The sequence below is a fragment of the Colius striatus genome, chromosome 1, assembly GCF_028858725.1.
Source record: "Colius striatus isolate bColStr4 chromosome 1, bColStr4.1.hap1, whole genome shotgun sequence".
In the NCBI taxonomy this organism is placed as follows: Eukaryota; Metazoa; Chordata; class Aves; order Coliiformes; family Coliidae; genus Colius; species Colius striatus.
Window position 1 is genome coordinate 206,042,606 of NC_084759.1, and position 20,608 is coordinate 206,063,213.

The window sequence follows — 20,608 nt, forward strand, 5'->3', positions numbered from 1 at the left end:
GGGCACAGGGAGTGGGTGCAGGGTTGGGGTGCAGGGGGTGGGCACAGGGGATGGGTGCAGGGTTGGGGTGAGCACAAGGGGTGGGCACAGGGAGTGGGTGCAGGGTTGGGGTGCAGGGGGTGGACACAGGGCATGGGTGCAGGGTTGGGGTGCAGGGGGTGGGCACAGGGGGTGGGTGCAGGGTTGGGGTGAGCACAAGGGGTGGGCACAGGGAGTGGGTGCAGGGTTGGGGTGCAGGGGGTGGACACAGGGCATGGGTGCAGGGTTGGGGTGCAGAGAGTGGGCACAGGGGGTGGGCACAGGGGGTGGGTGCAGGATTGGGGTGCAGGGGGTGGGCACAGGGAGTGGGCACAGGGGATGGGTGCAGGGTTGGGGTGCAGGGGGTGAGCACAGGGGATGGGTGCAGGGTTGGGGTGAGCACAGGGGGTGGGCACAGGGAGTGGGTGCAGGGTTGGGGTGCAGGGGGTGGGCACAGGGCATGGGTGCAGGGTTGGGGTGCAGAGAGTGGGCACAGGGGGTGGGCACAGGGGGTGGGTGCAGGATTGGGGTGCAGGGGGTGGGCACAGGGAGTGGGCACAGGGGATGGGTGCAGGGTTGGGGTGCAGGGGGTGAGCACAGGGGATGGGTGCAGGGTTGGGGTGAGCACAGGGGGTGGGCACAGGGAGTGGGTGCAGGGTTGGGGTGCAGGGGGTGGGCACAGGGGATGGGTGCAGGGTTGGGGTGCAGGGGGTGGGCACAGGGGGTGGGTGCAGGGTTGGGGTGCAGGGGGTGAGCACAGGGGGTGGGCACAGGGGGTGGGTGCAGGGTTGGGGTGCAGGGGGTGAGCACAGGGGGTGGGCACAGGGAGTGGGTGCAGGGTTGGGGTGCAGGGGGTGGGCACAGGGGGTGGGCACAGGGGGTGGGGGCAGGGTTGGGGTGCAGGGGGTGAGCACAGGAGGTGGGCACAGGGGGTGGGTGCAGGGTTGGGGTGCAGGCAGTCCCTCAGCCCACATCCCAGAGCCAGAGCACCTCAGCCCGAGGGGACTCCCGCGGTGGGCGTCTCGGAGCCCAGTGCCAGCCCCGCCTGGCCCCTCGCCCCTCAGCTGCCCGCAGCCCCCGGCCCCGGCTGCCGGTCGCCGCGGGGTGAGGTGTCCCCGGTGCCGCCATGCCCCGCTGCACACCCCCGGCACGGCGGGCACGGCTGCCGCGGGCACGGCTCGCTGCCCACCCACCCCCCGTCCCCGCACCCACCCCCCGCGCCTTGCAGCCGCTGCCGCGCCCGGGGGCTGCGCTGCGGGGGGCTGCCGGGACCCCCCCGGGGGTGAGCCCGTCCCGACGGCGGCTGCGGGGCTGGGGGCGGGTGTCACACCAACAGCCTTTATTGAAGCGTGTGCAGAGCAGCGAGACCCTCGCCGTGCTCCCCCCGCGGACCCCGCGTCCCTCCCCCACCCCCCCCCGCACCCCCCTCCCCCGGGCCGGGGTCTCAGCCCAGCGCCCCCCTCACTTCGCCGCCTGGGGCTGGTCGAAGAGCTGGGCGATGTCCAGCATGGCCTGACGGATGTTCCTCCCGAAGCGCTTCGAGTCCTGGGGGGCAGCAGCCGTCAGCCCCGCGGCCCCCCGAGACCACCCACCCCCCGTCCCCGGGGCAGCCCCTGCGATCCACGGCAGGTCCCGGGGGGGCAGCGCCAGCCCTGAGCGAGGGGTCACACAGGATGGGGGGCTTAATGTGTCAGGATGGGGGTCCCACAGGAGAGGGGACAGGATGGGGACGGTCCCCAGGAGGAGAGGGGCTGTGATGCAGCTGGGTGAGGGTCAGGGCTGGGGGGCTGGGCTGCCCCAGACCCATGAGGACCCCCCGGGAGACCCTACAGCATGGATGGCACCAAGAGAGCTGCCTCTGCCACCCCTGCCCTGCCCGGGGAGACCCCCAAAACTGACACCCTGTGCCTGGGGAGACCCCCAGCCCTGATACCCTCTGCCCAGGGTGACCCCCAACCCTGACACCCTGTGCCTGGGGAGACCCCCAGCCCTGAGACCCCTTGTCCAGGGAAACCCTCCCAGCCCTGGCACCCCCTGCCCAGGGAAACCCTCCCAGCCCTGACACCCCCTGCCCAGGGAGACCCCCAACCCTGACACCCCCTGCCCACGGAGACCCCAAACCCCAATACCCCTTGCCTGGGGAGACCCCCCAGCCCTGGCAACCCCTGCCCAGGGAAACCCTCCCAGCCCTGGCACCCTCTGCCCAGGGAAACCCCCCAGCCTCAACACCTGCCTAGGGAGACCTCCAGTCCCAACAACCCCTGCCCAGAGAGCCCCCCCAGCCCTGAGACCTCCTGCCCAAGGAGCCCCCCCCAATCCTGACACCCCTTGCCCAGGGAGACCCCAGCCCTGACACCCTGTGCCTGGACAGATCCCCAGCTCCCACACCCCCTGCCCAGGGAGCCCCCCCAGCCTCAACACCCCTTGCCCAGGAAGCCCCCCAGCTCCCACACCCCCTGCCCACGGAGCCCCCTCCACCCTGACACCCCCTGCCCAGAGAGTCCCCCAGCCCCTGACCGTCTCAGAGCTGGAGAACTTGCTGGACACGTGGAAGGTGATGAGGTTCTCCCCAGCAATGATGTAGGACACGCCGTAGCCATCGTCAGCCACCTGTGGGGGTGTGTGGGGGGGTCAGCGGGGCACCCCCAGGCCGTGGGATGGGGCAGGGGGCAGCTGAGCCCCCCCAGCCCTGCTGACACCTCCCCAGACCCACTGAGCCCTCCCAGCCCCACTGACCCCCTCCCAGCCCCACTGACCCTCCCAAGCCCCACTGAAGCCCTCCCAAGCCCTGCTGACTCCTCTCAGCCCCACAGACCCCCCCCCAGCCCCACTGACCTCTCCCAGCCCTGCTGAGCCCCCCCAGCCCCACTGAACCACCCCAGGACCCACTGAGCCCCCCTAGCCCCACAGACCCTCCCCAGCCTCACTGACCCTCCCCAGCCCTGCTGATCCCCTCCCAGCCCCGCTGACCCTCCACAGCCCCACTGAGCCCCCCTAACCCCATTGAGCCCCCCCCAGCCACACCTGACACCTCCCCCAGCTCCACTGTCCCCTTCCAGCCCCTCTGACCCCCTCCAGCCCCACTGAGCCCTCCCAGCCCCACTGAGCCCCCCCCAACCCCATTGAGCCCCCCCAGCCACACTGACACCTCCCCCAGCCCCACTGACCCCCTCCAGCCCCTCTGACCCCCTCCAGCCCCTCTGAGCCTCCCCAGCCCCCCGGGATGCTCACGGGGCCGAAGCCGCCGCCGGTGGAGACGTGGTCAGGGTGTTTGTTCATGTCAAACATCTTGAGCTGCTGCTGCGGCGTCTGGCTGGTGGAGAGGCGCCAGGGCTCCGACAGCACCTGCGTGCCACGGCCTCAGCACCCCAACGTGCTCCAGCGTGCCCCGCTGCACCCCACCGTGTGCCACTGCACCCCACCGTGCCTCATTGCACCCTACTGCACCCCAATGTGCCTCAGTGCACCCCACTGCACCCCAATGTGCCTCACTGCACCCCACTGTGCCTCAGTGCACCCCACTGCACCCCAATGTGCCTCAGTGCACCTCACTGCACCCCAATGCATCCCACTGCACCTCAGTGTGCCTCGGCACACCTCACTGCATAACAATGCACTCCACTGCACCCCAAGGTGCTCTGATGCACCCCAATGCACCTCACCGTGCCCCAAGGTGCCCCTCTGTACCTCACTGCACCCCAATGTGCCTCAGTGCACCTCACTGCACCCTAAGGTGCTCTGATGCACCCCAATGCACCCCACTGCACCTCAAGGTGCCCCTCTGTACCCCAATGTGCCTCAGTGCACCCCATTGCACCCTAAGGTGCTCTGATGCACCCCACTGCACCTCAAGGTGCCCCTCTGTACCCCAATGTGCCTCAGTGCACCTCACTGCATCCTAATGCAACCCACTGCACCCCAAGGTGCTCTGATGCACCCCAATGCATTCCACTGCACCCCAGTGCATCCCACTGCACCCCAATGCATTCCACTGCACCCCAAAGTGCTCTGATGCCCCCCAAGGTGCCTCACTGCACCCCAGGGACACCCCAGAGACAGTGGCTGCATGCATGTGCCCAGGCCCACATGCAGCACGTGCTGCCCTCACACACGTGTGCTGGTGACATGTGGAAGCGTTGGGACCCCCCCCAGTGTCCCCTGTACCACATGTGTCACCATCACTGTGCTGTGTGTGCCCCACGGTGCTCCCTGTGCCACATGTGCCCCTGTCACTGTGCTGTGTGTGCCCCACGGTGCTCCCTGTGCCACATGTGCCCCTGTCACTGTGCTGCCTGTGCCCCACAGTGTCCCTGTGCCCGTCACTGTGCTGCCTGTGCCCCACGGTGTCCCTGTGCCCCTGTCACTGTGCTGTGTGTGTGCCCCACAGTGTCCCTGTGCCCCTGTCACTGTGCTGCCTGTGCCCCACGGTGCCCCCTGTGCCCCCCGGGCTCACCTGTGCCAGGAAGGGCGACTGCAGCCCCAGGTACCGGGACACCACGTAGAGGCAGAAGAGGTGGCGGTCGATGCCGGCGCCGGTCATGGCCAGGCGGTACATGTGCTGGTGCTTCTCCGCCGCCAGCTTGAAGAGCCGCTGGCGCTCGGCACGCTGCGGGCACAGCTGGCTCAGGGACCCCCAGGCACCTCCCCGTGGAATGGGACGGCCCTGAGGGGGGAAATGTCTCCAGGGATAGGGCTGTCCCCAAGGGATTGAGACCCCGGGCAGAGATGGGGGCTCCACGAGGGATGGGGATGTGTCCCAGAGCTGGGCACTGCCATCAGAGATGGGCACATCCCCAGGGAATTGAGACCCCCTCCCCCAGAGATGGGAACCTGCTTTGGCAGGTCTGGATGGGCTCTAGAGGTCCCTTCCAACCCCCACCACTCCTGTGGTGCTGTGACCTCCACGAGGGATGGGGACCTCCTGCAGAGATGGGCAATGCCACCAGGGATGGGCAAAGCCACCAGGGATGGGAAATGCCACCAGGGATGGGCAAAGCCACAGGGGATGGGCAATGCCACCAGGGATAGGGAATGCCACCAAAGATGGGCAATGCCACCAGGGATGGGGAATGCCACCAAGGATGGGGAATGTCACCGGGGATGGGGAATGCCACTGGGGATGGGCAAAGCCACCAGGGATGGGCAATGTCACCAGGGATGGGCAATGTCACCAGGGATGGGCAAAGCCACCAGGGATGGGCAATGTCACCAGGGATGGGCAATGCCACCAGGGATGAGCAATGTCACCGGGGATGGGCAAAGCCACCAGGGATGGGCAATGTCACCAGGGATGGGCAATGCCACCAGGGATGGGGAATGCCACCAGGGATGGGCATGTCCCCAAGGAACAGAGACATCTGGCAGATATGGGCCCCTCCCCACGGGCCATGGGCCACTGTGAGGCACTGGGGATCCCTGTGGGAGTCAGAGCCCCCCTGAAGGGATGGGACCACCAGCTCTGACCCGGCTGGGGACACTGGCATGGAGCCGAGGGCTGTGGAAGGGGGGTGGTCCAGGGGCTGCAGGTGCTGCAGCTGGGCCTGGGGGGGTGTGGGGTTTGGGGGTGCTGTGGCAGGCCCAGGCGCAGTGAGCCAGCCCAGCAGAGCCCTGGCTCCCTGCTCACCGCCTGCCGGGGGTCGGCCATGCTGCGCACGAAGGCCGTGGCCTCGGCCGTGCACGACCGAACCGTCTCGGTGCGGCCCTCGCGGAACAGCCGCGTCATGGACGCCTCGTACGTCAGGCAGAAGCAGCCCTTGTCCTGCACACAGCCTGTGTCAGCCTGGGCTCTGCAGGGGCACGCTGTGCCCATGGGGCTGGCACCGGCACCGTCCCCATCCTGCTGTCCCATGTCTTCATCCCCCTGTTCACCACCCCATCCCATCCCATCCCATCCCATCCCATCCCATCCCATCCCATCCCATCCCATCCCATCCCATCCCATCCCATCCCCATGTCTCCGTCCCCATATATCCATCCCCATGTCTTCATCCCGTGTCTCAATCCCCCATCCCCATGTCCACATCCCTACATCTCTGTCCCCAAATCCCCATCCCCACTCCCTTGTCTCCATCTCCATATCCCCCATCCCCACCCCCATAAGCCCATCCCCATGTCTCCATCCCCATATCCCCTATCCCATTCCCATCCCCATCCCCATCTCCCCACTCCCATGTCTCTTTCCCCAAATCCCCATCCCCATCCCCATGTCCCCATCTGCAACCCACGTCTCCATCTCTATATCCCCCATCCCATCCCATCCCATCCCATCCCATCCCATCCCATCCTCCCCATCCCATCCCATCCCATCCCACCCCATCCCCTGCTGCCGTGCTCACGCGGAAGTGTGCGAGCTGCAGGGAGATCTGGATGAAGGCATCAGGGCTGGTTCTGCACTTCTTGATGAGCCCCTTGCCAAAGTCAGTGAACTGGAAGCAGCAGAAGTCCACGTCCTCAGCCAAGGCCTTGGCCACGCTCAGCGAGGCTTCGATGACGGCGCAGCACTGCGGGGACGGAGCTGTGAGTGGGGGGCTTCAGAGGAACCTGCTGCATGGGGCTGTGTGGGGTGCAGAGAACCCACCCTGCTGCTGTGAGCCATGTGTAGGGTGCAGAGAGCCCACCCTGCTGCTGGGGGGAGGTGTGTGGGGTGCAGAGAGCCCACCCCAGTGCCACAGGGGCTGTGTGGGGTGCAGAGAGCCCACCCTGCTGCTGTGAGCCATGTGTGGGTTGCAGAGAGCCCAAGCTGCTGCTGGGGGGGGTGTGTGGGGTGCAGAGAGCTCACCCCAGTGCCACGGGGGCTGTGTGGGGTGCAGAGAGCCCACCCTGCTGCTGTGGGGGTGTGTAGGGTGCACAGAGCCCACCCTGCTGCTCTGGGGAGTGTGGGGTGCTCAGAGCCCACCCCAGTGCCACAGGGGCTGTGTGGGGTGCAGAGAGCCCACCCTGCTGCTGTGGGGGTGTGTGGGGTGCAGAGAGCCCACCCTGCTGCTGTGGGGGTGTGTAGGGTGCACAGAGCCCACCCTGCTGCTCTGGGGTGTGTGGGGTGCAGAGAGCCCACCCCAGTGCCACAGGGGCTGTGTGGGGTGCAGAGAGCCCACCCTGCTGCTGTGGGGGTGTGTGGGGTGCAGAGAGCCCACCCTGCTGCTGTGGGGGTGTGTGGGGTGCAGAGAGCCCACCCTGCTGCTGTGGGGGGGGGGGTGGGGTGCAGAGAGCCCACCCCAGTGCCACAGGGGCTGTGTGGGGTGCAGAGAGCCCACCCTGCTGCTGTGGGGGTGTGTGGGGTGCAGAGAGCCCACCCTGCTGCTGTGGGGGGGGTGGGGTGCACAGAGCCCACCCCAGTGCCACAGGGGCTGTGTGGGGTGCAGAGCGCCCACCCTGCTGGTGTGGGTGGTGTGTAGGGGGCACAGAGCCCACCCCATTGCCATGGGGGGCTGGGGAGGGGGGCAGGACACCCACCTCTGGGGGGATGTCCCACTGGAGGCGCTGGGGGGGCGGCAGCTGCATGTTGGGTTCCCCCAGGCAGTTCCCCTCTGCTGTGTAGCCCAGATGGAACTTGTCTGTCGCCAACATGAACTGGAGGTGGGGAAAGTGCCCCTGAGCTTGTGCCCCCAGCCCCCTGGCACAGCCTCAGACACCCCCCACTCACCCCAGAGCTGCCCCACTCACCCTGGGGTCTCCTCCGCCCCTCCAGCCCCATTTTCCCCAGAGCTGCCCCCCCTCAACACCCCCCCACCCCAAGTCACACTCATCCCAAGGGCCCCCCCACCCACCCCCAGGAGAGGGGTGGCCAGCCTGGAGGTGCCCACTCTGCCCTGAGGGTATCTAACAGGGGTACTCAGCCATTCCCCCAGCCCTGGGGTGCCACATGGGGGTCTCAACCAGGGGGTATCCAATGGGGGCACCCAATGGAGGTATCCAGTGGGGGTATCCAATGGGGGTCATCAACCCCCCCCACTTTATCCCCAGGAGAGGGGTGCCCAGCCTGGAGGTGCCCACCCTGGATCCCCTGCCCTGAGGGTGCTTAACAGGGGTACTCAGCCCCTTCCCCAGCCCTGGGGTGCCCCATGGGGGTCTCAACCAGGGGATATCCAGTGGGGGTATCCAATGGGGGCATCCAGTGGGGGTATCTAATGGGGGCACCCAGTAGGGGCACCCAGTGGGGGTATCCAATGGGGGTATCCAATGGGGGTATCCAGTGGGGGTATCCAGTGGGGGCACCCAGTGGGGGTATCCAATGGGGGCATCCAGTGGGGGTATCCAATGGGGGCATCCAGTGGGGGTATCCAGTGGGGGTCCCGAGCCCCGGGGTATCCAATGGGGGCATCCAGTGGGGGTATCTAATGGGGGCACCTAGTAGGGGCACCCAGTGGGGGTATCCAATGGGGGTATCCAGTGGGGGTATCCAGTGGGGGTATCAAATGGGGGTATCCAGTGGGGGTATCCAATGGGGGCACCCAGTGAGAGTATCCAGTGGGGGTATCCAATGGGGGCATCTAGTAGGGGCACCCAGTGGGGGTATCCAGTGGGGGTCCCCAGCCCCGGGGTGCCCTGGGAAGGTATTCACAGCCCTGGGGTGCCCACCCAGGGGGTGCCCCCATTACCTCCCAGAGGTGCCCGATGATGGGCGCATCAGCCCAGGAGTGCTCGGCGTTGGCCCCCAGCTTCCCGTTCTTGTAGACCACCAGCGTGAAGGACTTGTCGAACCACCTGCAGGGAGGGCACAGGGGTGGGTGGGAGGGAGGGGGTTGAGGGCACGGGGTGGGCGCCGGCGGCGGGCGCAGGGGGTCTGGGGGCGCCCACCGGTCGTAGCAGCGGCCGTGCAGCAGGGACTTGGCGTAGGCGTCCATGCAGCCGGCGCGGCCGGGCACGTAGCCGTGCTCCTCCTCGTCCAGCGTGAGGAAGAAGGCGGCGCGCTCGATGGCGTCCAGCGACGCCTTGTTCTTGCCGTGGCTGAAGAAACGGGCACGAGCCTCCGCCCAGGGCACCCTGCGGCACCCGCCCGCGTCAGGCACGTGGAGGGGCCGATGCCCACCCGCCCCGCAGAGCCCCGCAGCACGGCCCCCACCCACGGCTGGCACCAGGAGCCTGAGTGTGTGGGGTGGTGGATGCCACTGCCCCTTGAAGCCCCCTGAGCATGGGGGAGGTGATGCCCACTGCCCCTTGAAACGCCCTGAGCATGGGGTTGGTGATGCCCATTGACCCATGAAGCCCCCTGAGCATGGGGTTGGTGATGCCACTGCCCCTTGAAGCCCCCTGAGCATGGGGGAGGTGATGCCCACTGCCCCTTGAAACGCCCTGAGCATGGGGTTGGTGATGCCACTGCCCCTCGAAGCCCATGAAGCCACCTGAGCATGGGGTTGGTGATGCCCATTGACCCATGAAGCCCCCTGAGTGTGAGGTTGGTGATGCCCACTGCCCCATGAAGGCCCCTGAGTGTGGGGTTGGGGATGCCACTGCCCCTTGAAATCCCCTGAGCACGGGGGAGGTGATGCCACTGCCCCATGAAGCCTCCTGAGTGTGAGGTTGGTGATGCCCATTGACTCATGAAGGCCCCTGAGCATGGGGGAGGTGATGTCCACTGCCTCATGAAGCTCCCTGAGCATGGGGTTGGTGATGCCCATTGACTCATGAAGCCCCTTGAGCATGGGGGAGGTGATGCCACTGCCCCATGAAGCCTCCTGAGTGTGCGGTTGGTGATGCCCATTGACCCATGAAGGCCCCTGAGCATGGGGGAGGTGATGCCCATTGACTCATGAAGCCCAGAATTCCCAGTGTGCCCAGCACACCCAGTATACCCAGCATTCCCAGTATGCCCAGCATTGCCAGTTCACCCAGTGTGCCCAGCATTCCCAGTGTGCCCAGCATGCCCAGTGTGTCCAGCATTCCCAGTATGCCCAGCATTGCCAGTATACCCAGCATGTCCCAGTATACCCAGCATGCCCAGTGTGCCCAGCATGCCTAGTGTGCCCAGCACACCCAGTGTGCCCAGCATGCCTAGTGTGCCCAGCATGTCCCAGTATGCCCAGCACACCCAGTGTGCCCAGCATGCCCAGTGTGCCCAGCATGTCCCAGTATGCCCAGCATGCCCAGTATACCCAGCATGCCCAGTGTGCCCAGCATGCCCAGTGTGCCCAGCATTCCCAGTACACCCCGCACATCCAGTGTGCCCAGCATGTCCCAGTGTGCCCAGCATTCCCAGTATGCCCAGCATTCCCAGCACACCCAGTGTGCCCAGCATGCCCAGTGTGCCCAGCATTCCCAGTACACCCTGCACACCCAGTGCGCCCAGCATTCCCAGTATACCCAGCACACCCAGCGTGTCCAGCATTCCCAGTGTGCCCAGCACGCCTAGTATACCCAGCACACCCAGTGTGCCCAGCACGTCCCAGTGCGCCCAGCATTCCCAGTATACCCAGCATTCCCAGTGTGCCCAGCATGCCCAGTGTGGCCAGCATGCCCAGTGTGCCCAGCACGTCCCAGTGTTCCCAGCATGCCCAGTATGCCCAGCATTCCCAGTATGCCCAGCATGCCCAGTATGCCCAGCATTGCCAGTTCACCCAGTGTGCCCAGCATTCCCAGTGTGCCCAGCATGCCCAGTGTGCCCAGCATTCCCAGTACACCCTGCACACCCAGTGTGCCCAGCATGCCCAGTGTGCCCAGCATTCCCAGTACACCCTGCACACCCAGTGCGCCCAGCATGCCCAGTGCGCCCAGCATTCCCAGTATACCCAGCATTCCCAGTGTGCCCAGCATGCCCAGTGTGCCCAGCACGTCCCAGTGTTCCCAGCATGCCCAGTATGCCCAGCATTCCCAGTATGCCCAGTATTGCCAGTTCACCCAGTGTGCCCAGCATTCCCAGTGTGCCCAGCACACCCAGTGTGCCCAGCATGCCCAGTGTGCCCAGCATGCCCAGTGTGCCCAGCATTCCCAGTGTGCCCAGCATGCCCAGTGTGCCCAGCACGTCCCAGTGTTCCCAGCATGCCCAGTATGCCCAGCATTCCCAGTATGCCCAGTATTGCCAGTTCACCCAGTGTGCCCAGCATTCCCAGTGTGCCCAGCACACCCAGTGTGCCCAGCATGCCCAGTGTGCCCAGCATTGCCAGTATACCCAGCACGTCCCAGTGTGCCCAGCATGCCCAGTGTGCCCAGCACACCCAGTGTGCCCAGCATGCCCAGTGTGCCCAGCATGTCCCAGTGTGCCCAGCATGCCCAGTGTGCCCAGCAGGCCCAGTGCCCGCCCTGTGGCACCTGTCCCCGGCGGTGAGTGCCGCCAGCCGCTCCTCGCCGGGCTGCGGGGCCGAGGGGTCGTCCAGGATGCGCTGGAGCTGCTCCTGCAGGGCGCGGGGCGGCAGCAGCTGCCCGCCGTGGTACAGCCACAGCTTGTAGAAGCGGCCCTTGTGGTACACGGCCAGGTGTTTGCTGTCCAGCAGGTGCAGCAGCGTGTCTGGGGCACACACACACACACAGAGCCGCAGTCACAGCCGCCCCCAGCCCCGGGCAGGGTTGGGGTCCCCCCCGTCGCCTGTACCCCGGTACCTGTCTCCTTGCCGGGGATGCGGGTGGTGTTGAACATCCGCTCGGACTGGTAGGAGCACATGGGCACGATGCCCAGTGCCATCATCTGTGTGGGGCAGAGGGGAGCTGTGGGGATGGGGTGTCTGCACCTCCCCCCAACCCCTGCACCCCCCCCACTCCCAGCCCCCCTGAGCCCCACGGCCCTGTGTCAGCCCCACAGCAACCCCCTGCCCCATGAGACCCCTCCCACTCCATTGCATCCCCATGACCCTGTGCCAGCCCCACAGCAACCCCCTGCCCCACGAGACCCCCCTCACTCCATTGCACCCCCATGACCCTATGCCAGCCCCACAGCAACCCCCTGCCCCACGAGACCCCTCCCACTCCATTGCATCCCCATGACCCTGTGCCAGCCCCACAGCAACCCCCTGCCCCATGAGACTCTGCCTCACTCCATTGCATCTCTGAGACTCCCTGTGAGCCCCACAGCAACCCCCTGCCCCACGAGACCCCCTCCCACTCCATTGTACCCCCATGACCCTGTACCAGCCCCACAGCAACTCCCTGCCCCATGAGACTCCCCTCACTCCATTGCACCCCCATGACCCTATGCCAGCCCCACAGCAACCCCCTGCCCCATGAGACCCCCTCCCACTCCACTGCACCCCCATGACCCTGTGCCAGCCCCACAGCAACCCCCTGCCCCATGAGACCCCCTCCCACTCCATTGCACCCCCATGACCCTGTGCCAGCTCCACAGCAACCCCTGCCCCACGAGACTCTGCCTCACTCCATTGCATCTCTGAGACTCCCTGTGAGTCCCATGAGCCCCCCTATTCCATTGCAACACCCTGCCCCATGAGACCCCCCCTCACTCCATTGCACCCCCATGACCCTGTGCCAGCCCCACAGCAACCCCTGTCCCATGAAAGCCCCATGTGAGCCCCATGAGATCCCCCTATTCCATTGCATCCCTGAGACCCCATGTGAGTCCCATGAGACCCCTGCCCCATGAGACTCCCCTGTTCCATCAAAACACCTTCCCCACAATACACCCCCCACTCCACTGCATCCCCATGACCCTGTGCCAGCCCCACAGCATCCCCCTGCACCATGAGACTCCCTCTCTCCATTGCATCTCTGAGACTCCCTGAGTCCCATGAGACGCCCATTGCAACACCTGCCCCATGAGACCCCCCATTCCATTGCATCCTTGAGACCCTGTGAGCCCCATGAGACCCTCTAATTCCATTGCAACCCCTGCCCCATAAGCCCCCCACACTCCATTGCATCCCCATGACCCTGTGCCAGCCCCATAGCAACCTCATTGGAACCATGGAGTCGAGTCCCATGAGCCCCCCTATTGCATTGCAACACCTGTCCCATGAGACCCCTCCCCACTTCATTGCATCCCTGACACCCTGTGCCAGCTCCACAGCAACCCCTGCCCCATGAGCCCCCTCTATTCCATTGCAACCCCTGCCCCATGAGCCCCCTCTATTCCATTGCAACCCCTGCCCCATGAGACCCCAACTCCGTTGCATCCCTGAGACCCCCTGTGAGCCCCACAGCAACCCCTGTCCCATGAGTCCCCTCCATTGCACCCCTGAGACCCCAAGCCAGCTCCACAGCAACTTCCCTTTCTCCTACAGCCTCCCCTACCCCCCCAGCCCCCCCAGCCCCGCTGGCTGCTCACAGGGGGGATCTCCCCACGGTCCAGCTTGCGGCGGTACAGCAGGATGGAGTGAACGGCGTTGCCCGCCCGGGCAGCCTGGATGTGGGTGGGGGTCACATAGAGGAAATCCTGGAGACAAGGGGACAGAGGGGGCTCAGTGACAATGCCAAGGTGGGGGGTAAATGGGAGGGAGAGGGGGGCTTTTGCTCACCCCTTACCATGGCATAGTAGTTGCTGTTGACCATGAGTGGGCCACGGCCGCGCAGGTAGATGTATTCCTCCCACCAGTCGCTCACCTGCAGGGATGGGGGCAGAGATGTCTCCAATGATGCAACCAGGACACACAGGAGGACACAAGACCCCACTTGGGTTGATGATGGTGGGCTTGGGGTCACTACCCTAGTGCTGGAGGAGGGGGACCACCACCACATCCCCCCCAACGACAGCCAAGGCCGTCGTTGGGGGGGACGTGGTGGTGGTCTCCCTCCTCCAGCACCAAAGGAGCCCATGGTACTCACATAGTTGGTTGTCCACCAGGACTTGAGGATCAGGTACTTCTGCAGCCGTGGAGCCATCTTCTCCTTGAACTCTTTGGCCAGAGCTTCCATCTTACTGTACTTCTCATCGTCCAAGAGCGGACGAACCGACTCCAGGTACTGCAGGGAAGCGGTTTGGGGTGAATACTCCCCAGCCTATCCCATCCCACCATGAGGAGATATCCCCCCTACCCCATCCCATCCTCTTCATCCCATCCCATCCCATCCCATCCCATCCCATCCCATCCCATCCCATCCCACCATGAGGGGATATCCCCCCTACCCCATCCCATCCCATCCTCTTCATCCCACCCCATCCTCTTCATCCCACCCCATCCTCTTCATCCCATCCCATCCCATCCCATCCCATCCCATCCCATCCCATCCCATCCCATCCCATTCTCCCCATCCATTCCATTCCATTCCATTCCATTCCATTCCATTCCATTCCACCCCATCCCATCCCATCCTATTCTCCCTATCCCATCCCATCCCATCCCATCCCACCCTACCCCAATCATCCCATCCCATCCCATCCCATCCCACCCCATCCATCCCATCCCATCCCATCCCATCCCATCCCATCCCATCCCATCCCATCCCACCATGAGGGGATATCCCCCCTACCCCATCCCATCCCATCCTCTTCATCCCACCCCATCCTCTTCATCCCATCCCATCCCATCCCATCCCATCCCATCCCATCCCATCCCATCCCATTCTCCCCATCCATTCCATTCCATTCCATTCCATTCCATTCCATTCCATTCCATTCCACCCCATCCCATCCTATTCTCCCTATCCCATCCCATCCCATCCCATCCCACCCTACCCCAATCATCCCATCCCATCCCATCCCATCCCATCCCATCCCACCCTACCCCATCCATCCCATCCCATCCCATCCCATCCCATCCCACCCCACCCCAGCCCAGCCCCTCACCCGGGTGATGGTGGCCTCCACGGGTGGCACGGGCAGCTTGGGCAGAGAGGTCTGGAAGCTGTAGAGCAGGGGCTTGCGCACAGACAGCACCTTCATCAGCGCCTGCCGGGCATGGACACAGCCATGGGCACAGCCATGGGCTTGTGGGGTGGCCACGTGTGGCCCTGAGGCTCCTGCCCATGCCCACCGAGGCAGAAGGAGCAGCTCCCACATCCCACCCTCAGCAGGTCCCAGCACCCGCCACGCACAGACCCCGTGCGCCGCGTCCTGCCCCGGCGCCGCTGCCACTCACCACCCAGATCTTGGTGCTGCGGCTCATCTTGCCGTGGGGCTCGAACATCCAGCCGTGGTAGGAGAGGAGCAGCTTGAGGGCCTGGCGGAAGAGCAGGACGGCAGAGAGCCAGACGCCGGTGGAGAAGAGCGCGGCGCTCAGCATCGTGCGGCTCTCGGCGCTCAGCAGGCGGCTGCGGGGCACACGGCGAGTGACGGGGGGACGGGGCAGCGGGCAGGGGCCTGTGTGGGGCCGTGCTGATGGGGGGGGACCCTGGGGGAGAGGTGTCCCTGGGAGACAGCGCTGGTGCCCAGGGGCTGGGGGACGTGTGGGGTGACCCACTGAGGGATGTGGCTGCTGGGGCTGAGGGACATGTGGGGTGACCCCACTGAGGGATGTGGCTGCTGGGGCTGTGCCCAGGGGCTGTGGGATGTGTGGGGTGACCCCACTGAGGGATGTGGCTGCTGGGGCCGTGCCCAGGGGCTGTGGGATGTGTGGGGTGACCCACTGAGGGATGTGGCTGCTGGGGCTGGGGGATGTGTGGGGTGACCCACTGAGGGATGTGGCTGCTGGGGCTGTGCCCAGGGGCTGTGGGATGTGTGGGGTGACCCCACTGAGGGATGTGGCTGCTGGGGCCGTGCCCAGGGGCTGTGGGATGTGTGGGGTGACCCCACTGAGGGATGTGGCTGCTGGGGTCATGCCCAGGGGCTGTGGGATGTGTGGGGTGACCCCACTGAGGGATGTGGCTGCTGGGGCTGTGGGATGTGTGGGGTGACCCCACTGAGGGATGTGGCTGCTGGGGCTGTGGGACGTGTGGGGTGACCCACTGAGGGATGTGGCTGCTGGGGCTGAGGGACATGTGGGGTGACCCCACTGAGGGATGTGGCTGCTGGGGCTGTGCCCAGGGGCTGTGGGACATGTGGGGTGACCCACTGAAGGATGTGGCTGGTGAGGTCATGCCCAGGGGCTGTGGGACATGTGGGGTGACCCCACTGAGGGATGTGGCTGGTGGGGTCATGCCCAGGGGCTGTGGGATGTGTGGGGTGACCCCACTGAGGGATGTGGCTGCTGGGGCTGTGGGATGTGTGGGGTGACCCCACTGAGGGATGTGGCTGGTGGGGCTGTGTGATGTGTGGGGTGACCCACTGAGGGATGTGGCTGCTGGGGCTGTGCCCAGGGGCTGTGGGATGTGTGGGGTGACCCCACTGAGGGATGTGGCTGGTGGGGCTGTGTGATGTGTGGGGTGACCCACTGAGGGATGTGGCTGCTGGGGCTGTGCCCAGGGGCTGTGGGATGTGTGGGGTGACCCCACTGAGGGATGTGGCTGCTGGGGCCGTGCCCAGGGGCTGTGGGATGTGTGGGGTGACCCACTGAGGGATGTGGCTGCTGGGGTCATGCCCAGGGGCTGTGGGACGTGTGGGGTGACCCCACTGAGGGATGTGGCTGCTGGGGCTGGGGGATGTGTGGGGTGACCCCACTGAGGGATGTGGCTGCTGGGGCCGTGCCCAGGGGCTGTGGGATGTGTGGGGTGACCCACTGAGGGATGTGGCTGCTGGGGCTGTGTGATGTGTGGGGTGACCCACTGAGGGATGTGGCTGCTGGGGCTGTGGGATGTGTGGGGTGACCCACTGAGGGATGTGGCTGCTGGGGTCATGCCCAGGGGCTGTGGGACGTGTGGGGTGACCCCACTGAGGGATGTGGCTGGTGGGGCTGTGTGATGTGTGGGGTGATCCACTGAGGGATGTGGCTGCTGGGGCTGGGGGATGTGTGGGGTGACCCCACTGAGGGATGTGGCTGCTGGGGCCGTGCCCAGGGGCTGTGGGATGTGTGGGGTGACCCACTGAGGGATGTGGCTGCTGGGGCTGTGTGATGTGTGGGGTGACCCACTGAGGGATGTGGCTGCTGGGGCTGTGGGACGTGTGGGGTGACCCCACTGAGGGATGTGGCTGCTGGGGCTGTGGGATGTGTGGGGTGACCCACTGAGGGATGTGGCTGGTTGGGCTGTGGGACGTGTGGGGTGACCCACTGAGGGATGTGGCTGCTGGGGCTGTGGGACATGTGGGGTGACCCACTGAGGGATGTGGCTGCTGGGGCTGTGCCCAGGGGCTGTGGGATGTGTAGGGTGACCCCACTGAGGGATGTGGCTGCTGGGGCTGTGGGATGTGTGGGGTGACCCCACTGAGGGATGTGGCTGCTGGGGCTGTGGGACGTGTGGGGTGACCCACTGAGGGATGTGGCTGCTGGGGCCGTGCCCAGGGGCTGTGGGATGTGTGGGGTGACCCCACTGAGGGATGTGGTTGCTGGGGTCATACCCAGGGGCTGTGGGACGTGTGGTTTGACCCCACTGAGGGATGTGGCTGCTGGGGCTGTGGGACGTGTGGGGTGACCCACTGAGGGATGTGGCTGCTGGGGCCGTGCCCAGGGGCTGTGGGCCGTGTGGGGTGACCCTGCAGGAGGCATCTCGGGGATCCCAGCTCCCACCTCTCGGGCAGGCAGTGCCGGATCCGGGCGATGAGCCCCAGGGACGGGTCGACGTGGCAGTAGAAGGAGCCGGCCGTGGCCATCACCACGACCATCCAGCTGGAGGGGGAGGCCGGGTAGACGCCGGTCAGGAAGCTGTTCTGTGGGCACAGGGGGTTGGGGTAGCGGTGAGGGGGAGGCGGTTTGGGGAAGGGGGAGCTCCGAGCCCCCTCTGCCCCACGGCCCAGCCCCACCTTGGCTTGGACCAAGCGCTTCTTCCAGGAGGAGATGCCGGCCAGGTAGAGCTGCCGCAGCGCCTCGCGGCTCAGCTGGAAGTCCAAGCCCTCGGGGGTGACGGTGAACTGGAACGCCACGGCCTGGTGAGCCTCCGCCATGCTGGGGGTCTGCCGGCACCTGTGGGGGGGGGCACGGGGAGGGGGTGCTGAGCCCGCGATGGGGGGTCCCGGGGGGTGCCCGGGCCGGGGTGGCACACAGGCAGCACGGTGGGGCCGTGCCAAGGCCACGCCGGCCCCTTTGCCGGCAGCCTGCCAGGCCAGGCCGGGCGCGTGCGGCGGCGCAGTCACACGGCGCTGGCCTCGTGCCCACTGAGGGAAGGGTCAGAGGCGAGGGGCCGCGGCACTGACACACCCCCGGCCCTGGCAGAGCCCTCGGGGACGCCGAGCAGCTGCCCCCGCGCTGGCACACGGCACACGCCGTCCCCGCTGGCAGCCACGGCTGAGGCAGCTGCAGGAGCTGCAGGGCGAGGAGAGATGGACCCCGGGACCCTCCCCAGGGCACAGCCCCCTCCGGGCCCCGCCAGTGCCAGGGCAGTCGGTGCCATCTGGAGCTCAGCCCAAGGGCCACGAGCTCGTGGGTGCTGCCGGTGCCCCGTGACGCCGGTGTCCCTGTGCCAAACAGCTGCAGCTTGGCAAGAGCTGGCACAGCACTGCTGCATGGGCACACTGCACCGGTGTGCAGTGCAGTGCGATGAACTGCATCACTCTGCCCAGCGCTGCAACACAGTGCATCATGCTGCACTGCATGGCACTGCCCGGTGCAGCGCTGCATTGAACTGCATCACCCTGCAGCAAAGGGCACTGCAGTGTGTGGCACTGCCCAGTGCAGCGCTGCATTGAACTGCATCACCCTGCAGCAAAGGGCACCACAGTGTGTGGCACTGCCCAGTGCAGCGCTGCATCGAACTGCATCACCCTGCAGCAAAGGGCACCGCAGCGTGTGGCACTGTCTGGCTGCAGCCTGCACAACACAGCATGGCACAGCACAGTATGGCTGCACTTCATGGCACAGCATGGCATGGTATGGCACAGCATGGCACAACACAGCATCGCATGGCACAGCACAACATGGCTGCAGGCTGCACTGCACCCTGCTGCATGCAATCACTGTAGATGCACAATGTAACATGGCATGGCATGGCATAGAATCATGTCTGGCACTACATGGCATGGCCTGGCACAGTCTGGCCTGTTCCAGCACTACATGGCACACTAAGGCCTATCCTTGACTGGTATAGCATGGCACAGCACTGCATGGCCTGGCACTGCTCAGCATGGCACAGCACCGCATGGCCTGGCACTGCTCAGCATGGCACAGCATGGCACAGCACTGCATGGCCTGGCACTGCTCAGCATGGCTTGGCACTGCACAGCACTGCATGACCTGGTACTGCTCAGCATGACACAGCACCGCATGGTCTGGCACTGCTCAGCATGGCACAGCATGGCACAGCACTGCATGACTTGGCACTGCTCAGAATGGCACAGTATGGCACAGCACCACATGGCCTGGCACTGCTCAGCATGGCACAGCATGGCACAGCACTACATGACTTGGCACTGCTCAGAATGGCACAGTATGGCACAGCACCACATGGCCCTACAAGTCCCACCCTGGCCTGGCACTGCTCAGCATGGCACAGCACCACATGGCCCTACAAGTCCCACCCTGGCCTGGCACTGCACAGCATGGCACAGCACCACATGGCCTGGCACTGCTCAGAATGGCACAGCACCACATGGCCTGGCACTGCTCAGCATGGCACAGCACAGCACCGCATGGCCTGGCACTGCTCAGCATGGCACAGCATGGCACAGCACTGCATAGCCTGGCACTGCTCAGCATGGCACAGCATGGCACAGCACCGCATGGCCTGGCACTGCTCAGCATGGCACAGCATGGCACAGCACTGCATGGCTTGGCACTGCTCAGAATGGCACAGTATGGCACAGCAACGCATGGCCCTACAAGTCCCACCCTGGCCTGGCACTGCACAGCATGGCACAGCACCGCATGGCCTGGCACTGCTCAGCGTGGCACAGCATGGCACAGCATCACATGGCCCAGCACAGCCTGGCACAGCCTGGCACAGCACCACACAGCCTGGCACAGCATCGCAAGGCCTGGCACAGCCTGGCACAGCACTGCACAGTTTGGCACGGTCTGGCACAGCATCGCAAGGCCTGGCACAGCCTGGCACAGCACTGCACAGTTTGGCACGGTCTGGCACAGCATCGCAAGGCCTGGCACAGCTTGGCACAGCACCACACAGCCTGGCACAGCATCGCAAGGCCTGGCACAGCCTGGCACAGCACTGCACAGCTTGGCACGGTCTGGCGCAGCACCGCACGGCCCCACACGTCCCATCCCAGCCTGGCACCGCAGGTCCCGGCCGTGCCCCTGCCCAGGCTCCCCAAGGTCCCCATAAGGTCACGGTGTGCGCGGGGGGTGAGCGCAGCCCCCGCCGCTCCCGCCGCCCACCGCACGGACCCTCCCCGCGCTGTGCCCTCGGCGTTCCGCGGCCGCGGGGTCCCGGGGGGCCCGGCCCGGCCCGGCCGCGGTGCCCGGTACCTGCCCCGGTGCCCGGCGGCTGCTCGGGGGCGCGGACGGCGGGTGGCGGCGGCTCCGTGCGCCCGTTGGTAACCGGTAACCGGACACCGGCCGCGGGCGGGACCCGCTGCATGGCCCCAAAAGGCAGCGGCAGCGGCCGCTCCGCCCCCCGAGCCCAGGCGGGCCGAGCCCGGGCGAGCCGAGCCCGGACAAACCGAGCCTGGCCGAGCTGAGCCGAGCCGAGCCGAGCCCGGACAAACTGAGCCTGGCCGAGCTGAGCCGAGCCGAGCCGAGCCCGGACAAACTGAGCCTGGCCGAGCCCGGGCGAGCCGAGCCCGGACAAACCGAGC

The 20,608-nt window shown here is 66.1% G+C and overlaps 1 protein-coding gene across 1 annotated transcript; it reads right to left on the reverse strand.

Annotated features, from left to right (window-relative positions):
• Positions 1-1,479: 1,479 nt before the first annotated feature.
• CPT1B (carnitine palmitoyltransferase 1B) lies at positions 1,480-20,386 on the reverse strand. Its single transcript, XM_061989599.1, has 19 exons — positions 20,280-20,386; positions 17,666-17,825; positions 17,433-17,572; positions 14,973-15,144; positions 14,681-14,782; positions 13,720-13,857; positions 13,420-13,497; positions 13,223-13,330; positions 11,548-11,632; positions 11,260-11,455; positions 8,812-8,997; positions 8,613-8,718; positions 7,468-7,584; positions 6,354-6,518; positions 5,642-5,776; positions 4,472-4,624; positions 3,250-3,363; positions 2,536-2,628; positions 1,480-1,563 (listed from the first exon to the last, which is right to left on the reverse strand). Exons 2-19 carry the CDS (start codon positions 17,804-17,806, stop codon positions 1,480-1,482), a joined length of 2,313 nt encoding a protein of 770 aa, XP_061845583.1. The 5' UTR covers positions 17,807-17,825; positions 20,280-20,386.
• Positions 20,387-20,608: the final 222 nt, after the last annotated feature.

What these genes read in the sequence shown, in the direction of transcription:
- CPT1B (XM_061989599.1), bottom strand. Translation starts at nt 17,806, where the DNA reads ATGGCGGAGGCTCACCAGGCCGTGGCGTTCCAGTTCACCGTCACCCCC. An exon ending in CACGGCCGCTGCTACGACCG is followed by an intron (nt 8,719 to 8,811) that starts GTGGGCGCCCCC and finishes CCCTCCCTGCAG; the next exon opens with GTGGTTCGACAAGTCCTTCA. An exon ending in AGTCGCCCTTCCTGGCACAG is followed by an intron (nt 3,364 to 4,471) that starts GTGAGCCCGGGG and finishes CGTGGCACGCAG; the next exon opens with GTGCTGTCGGAGCCCTGGCG.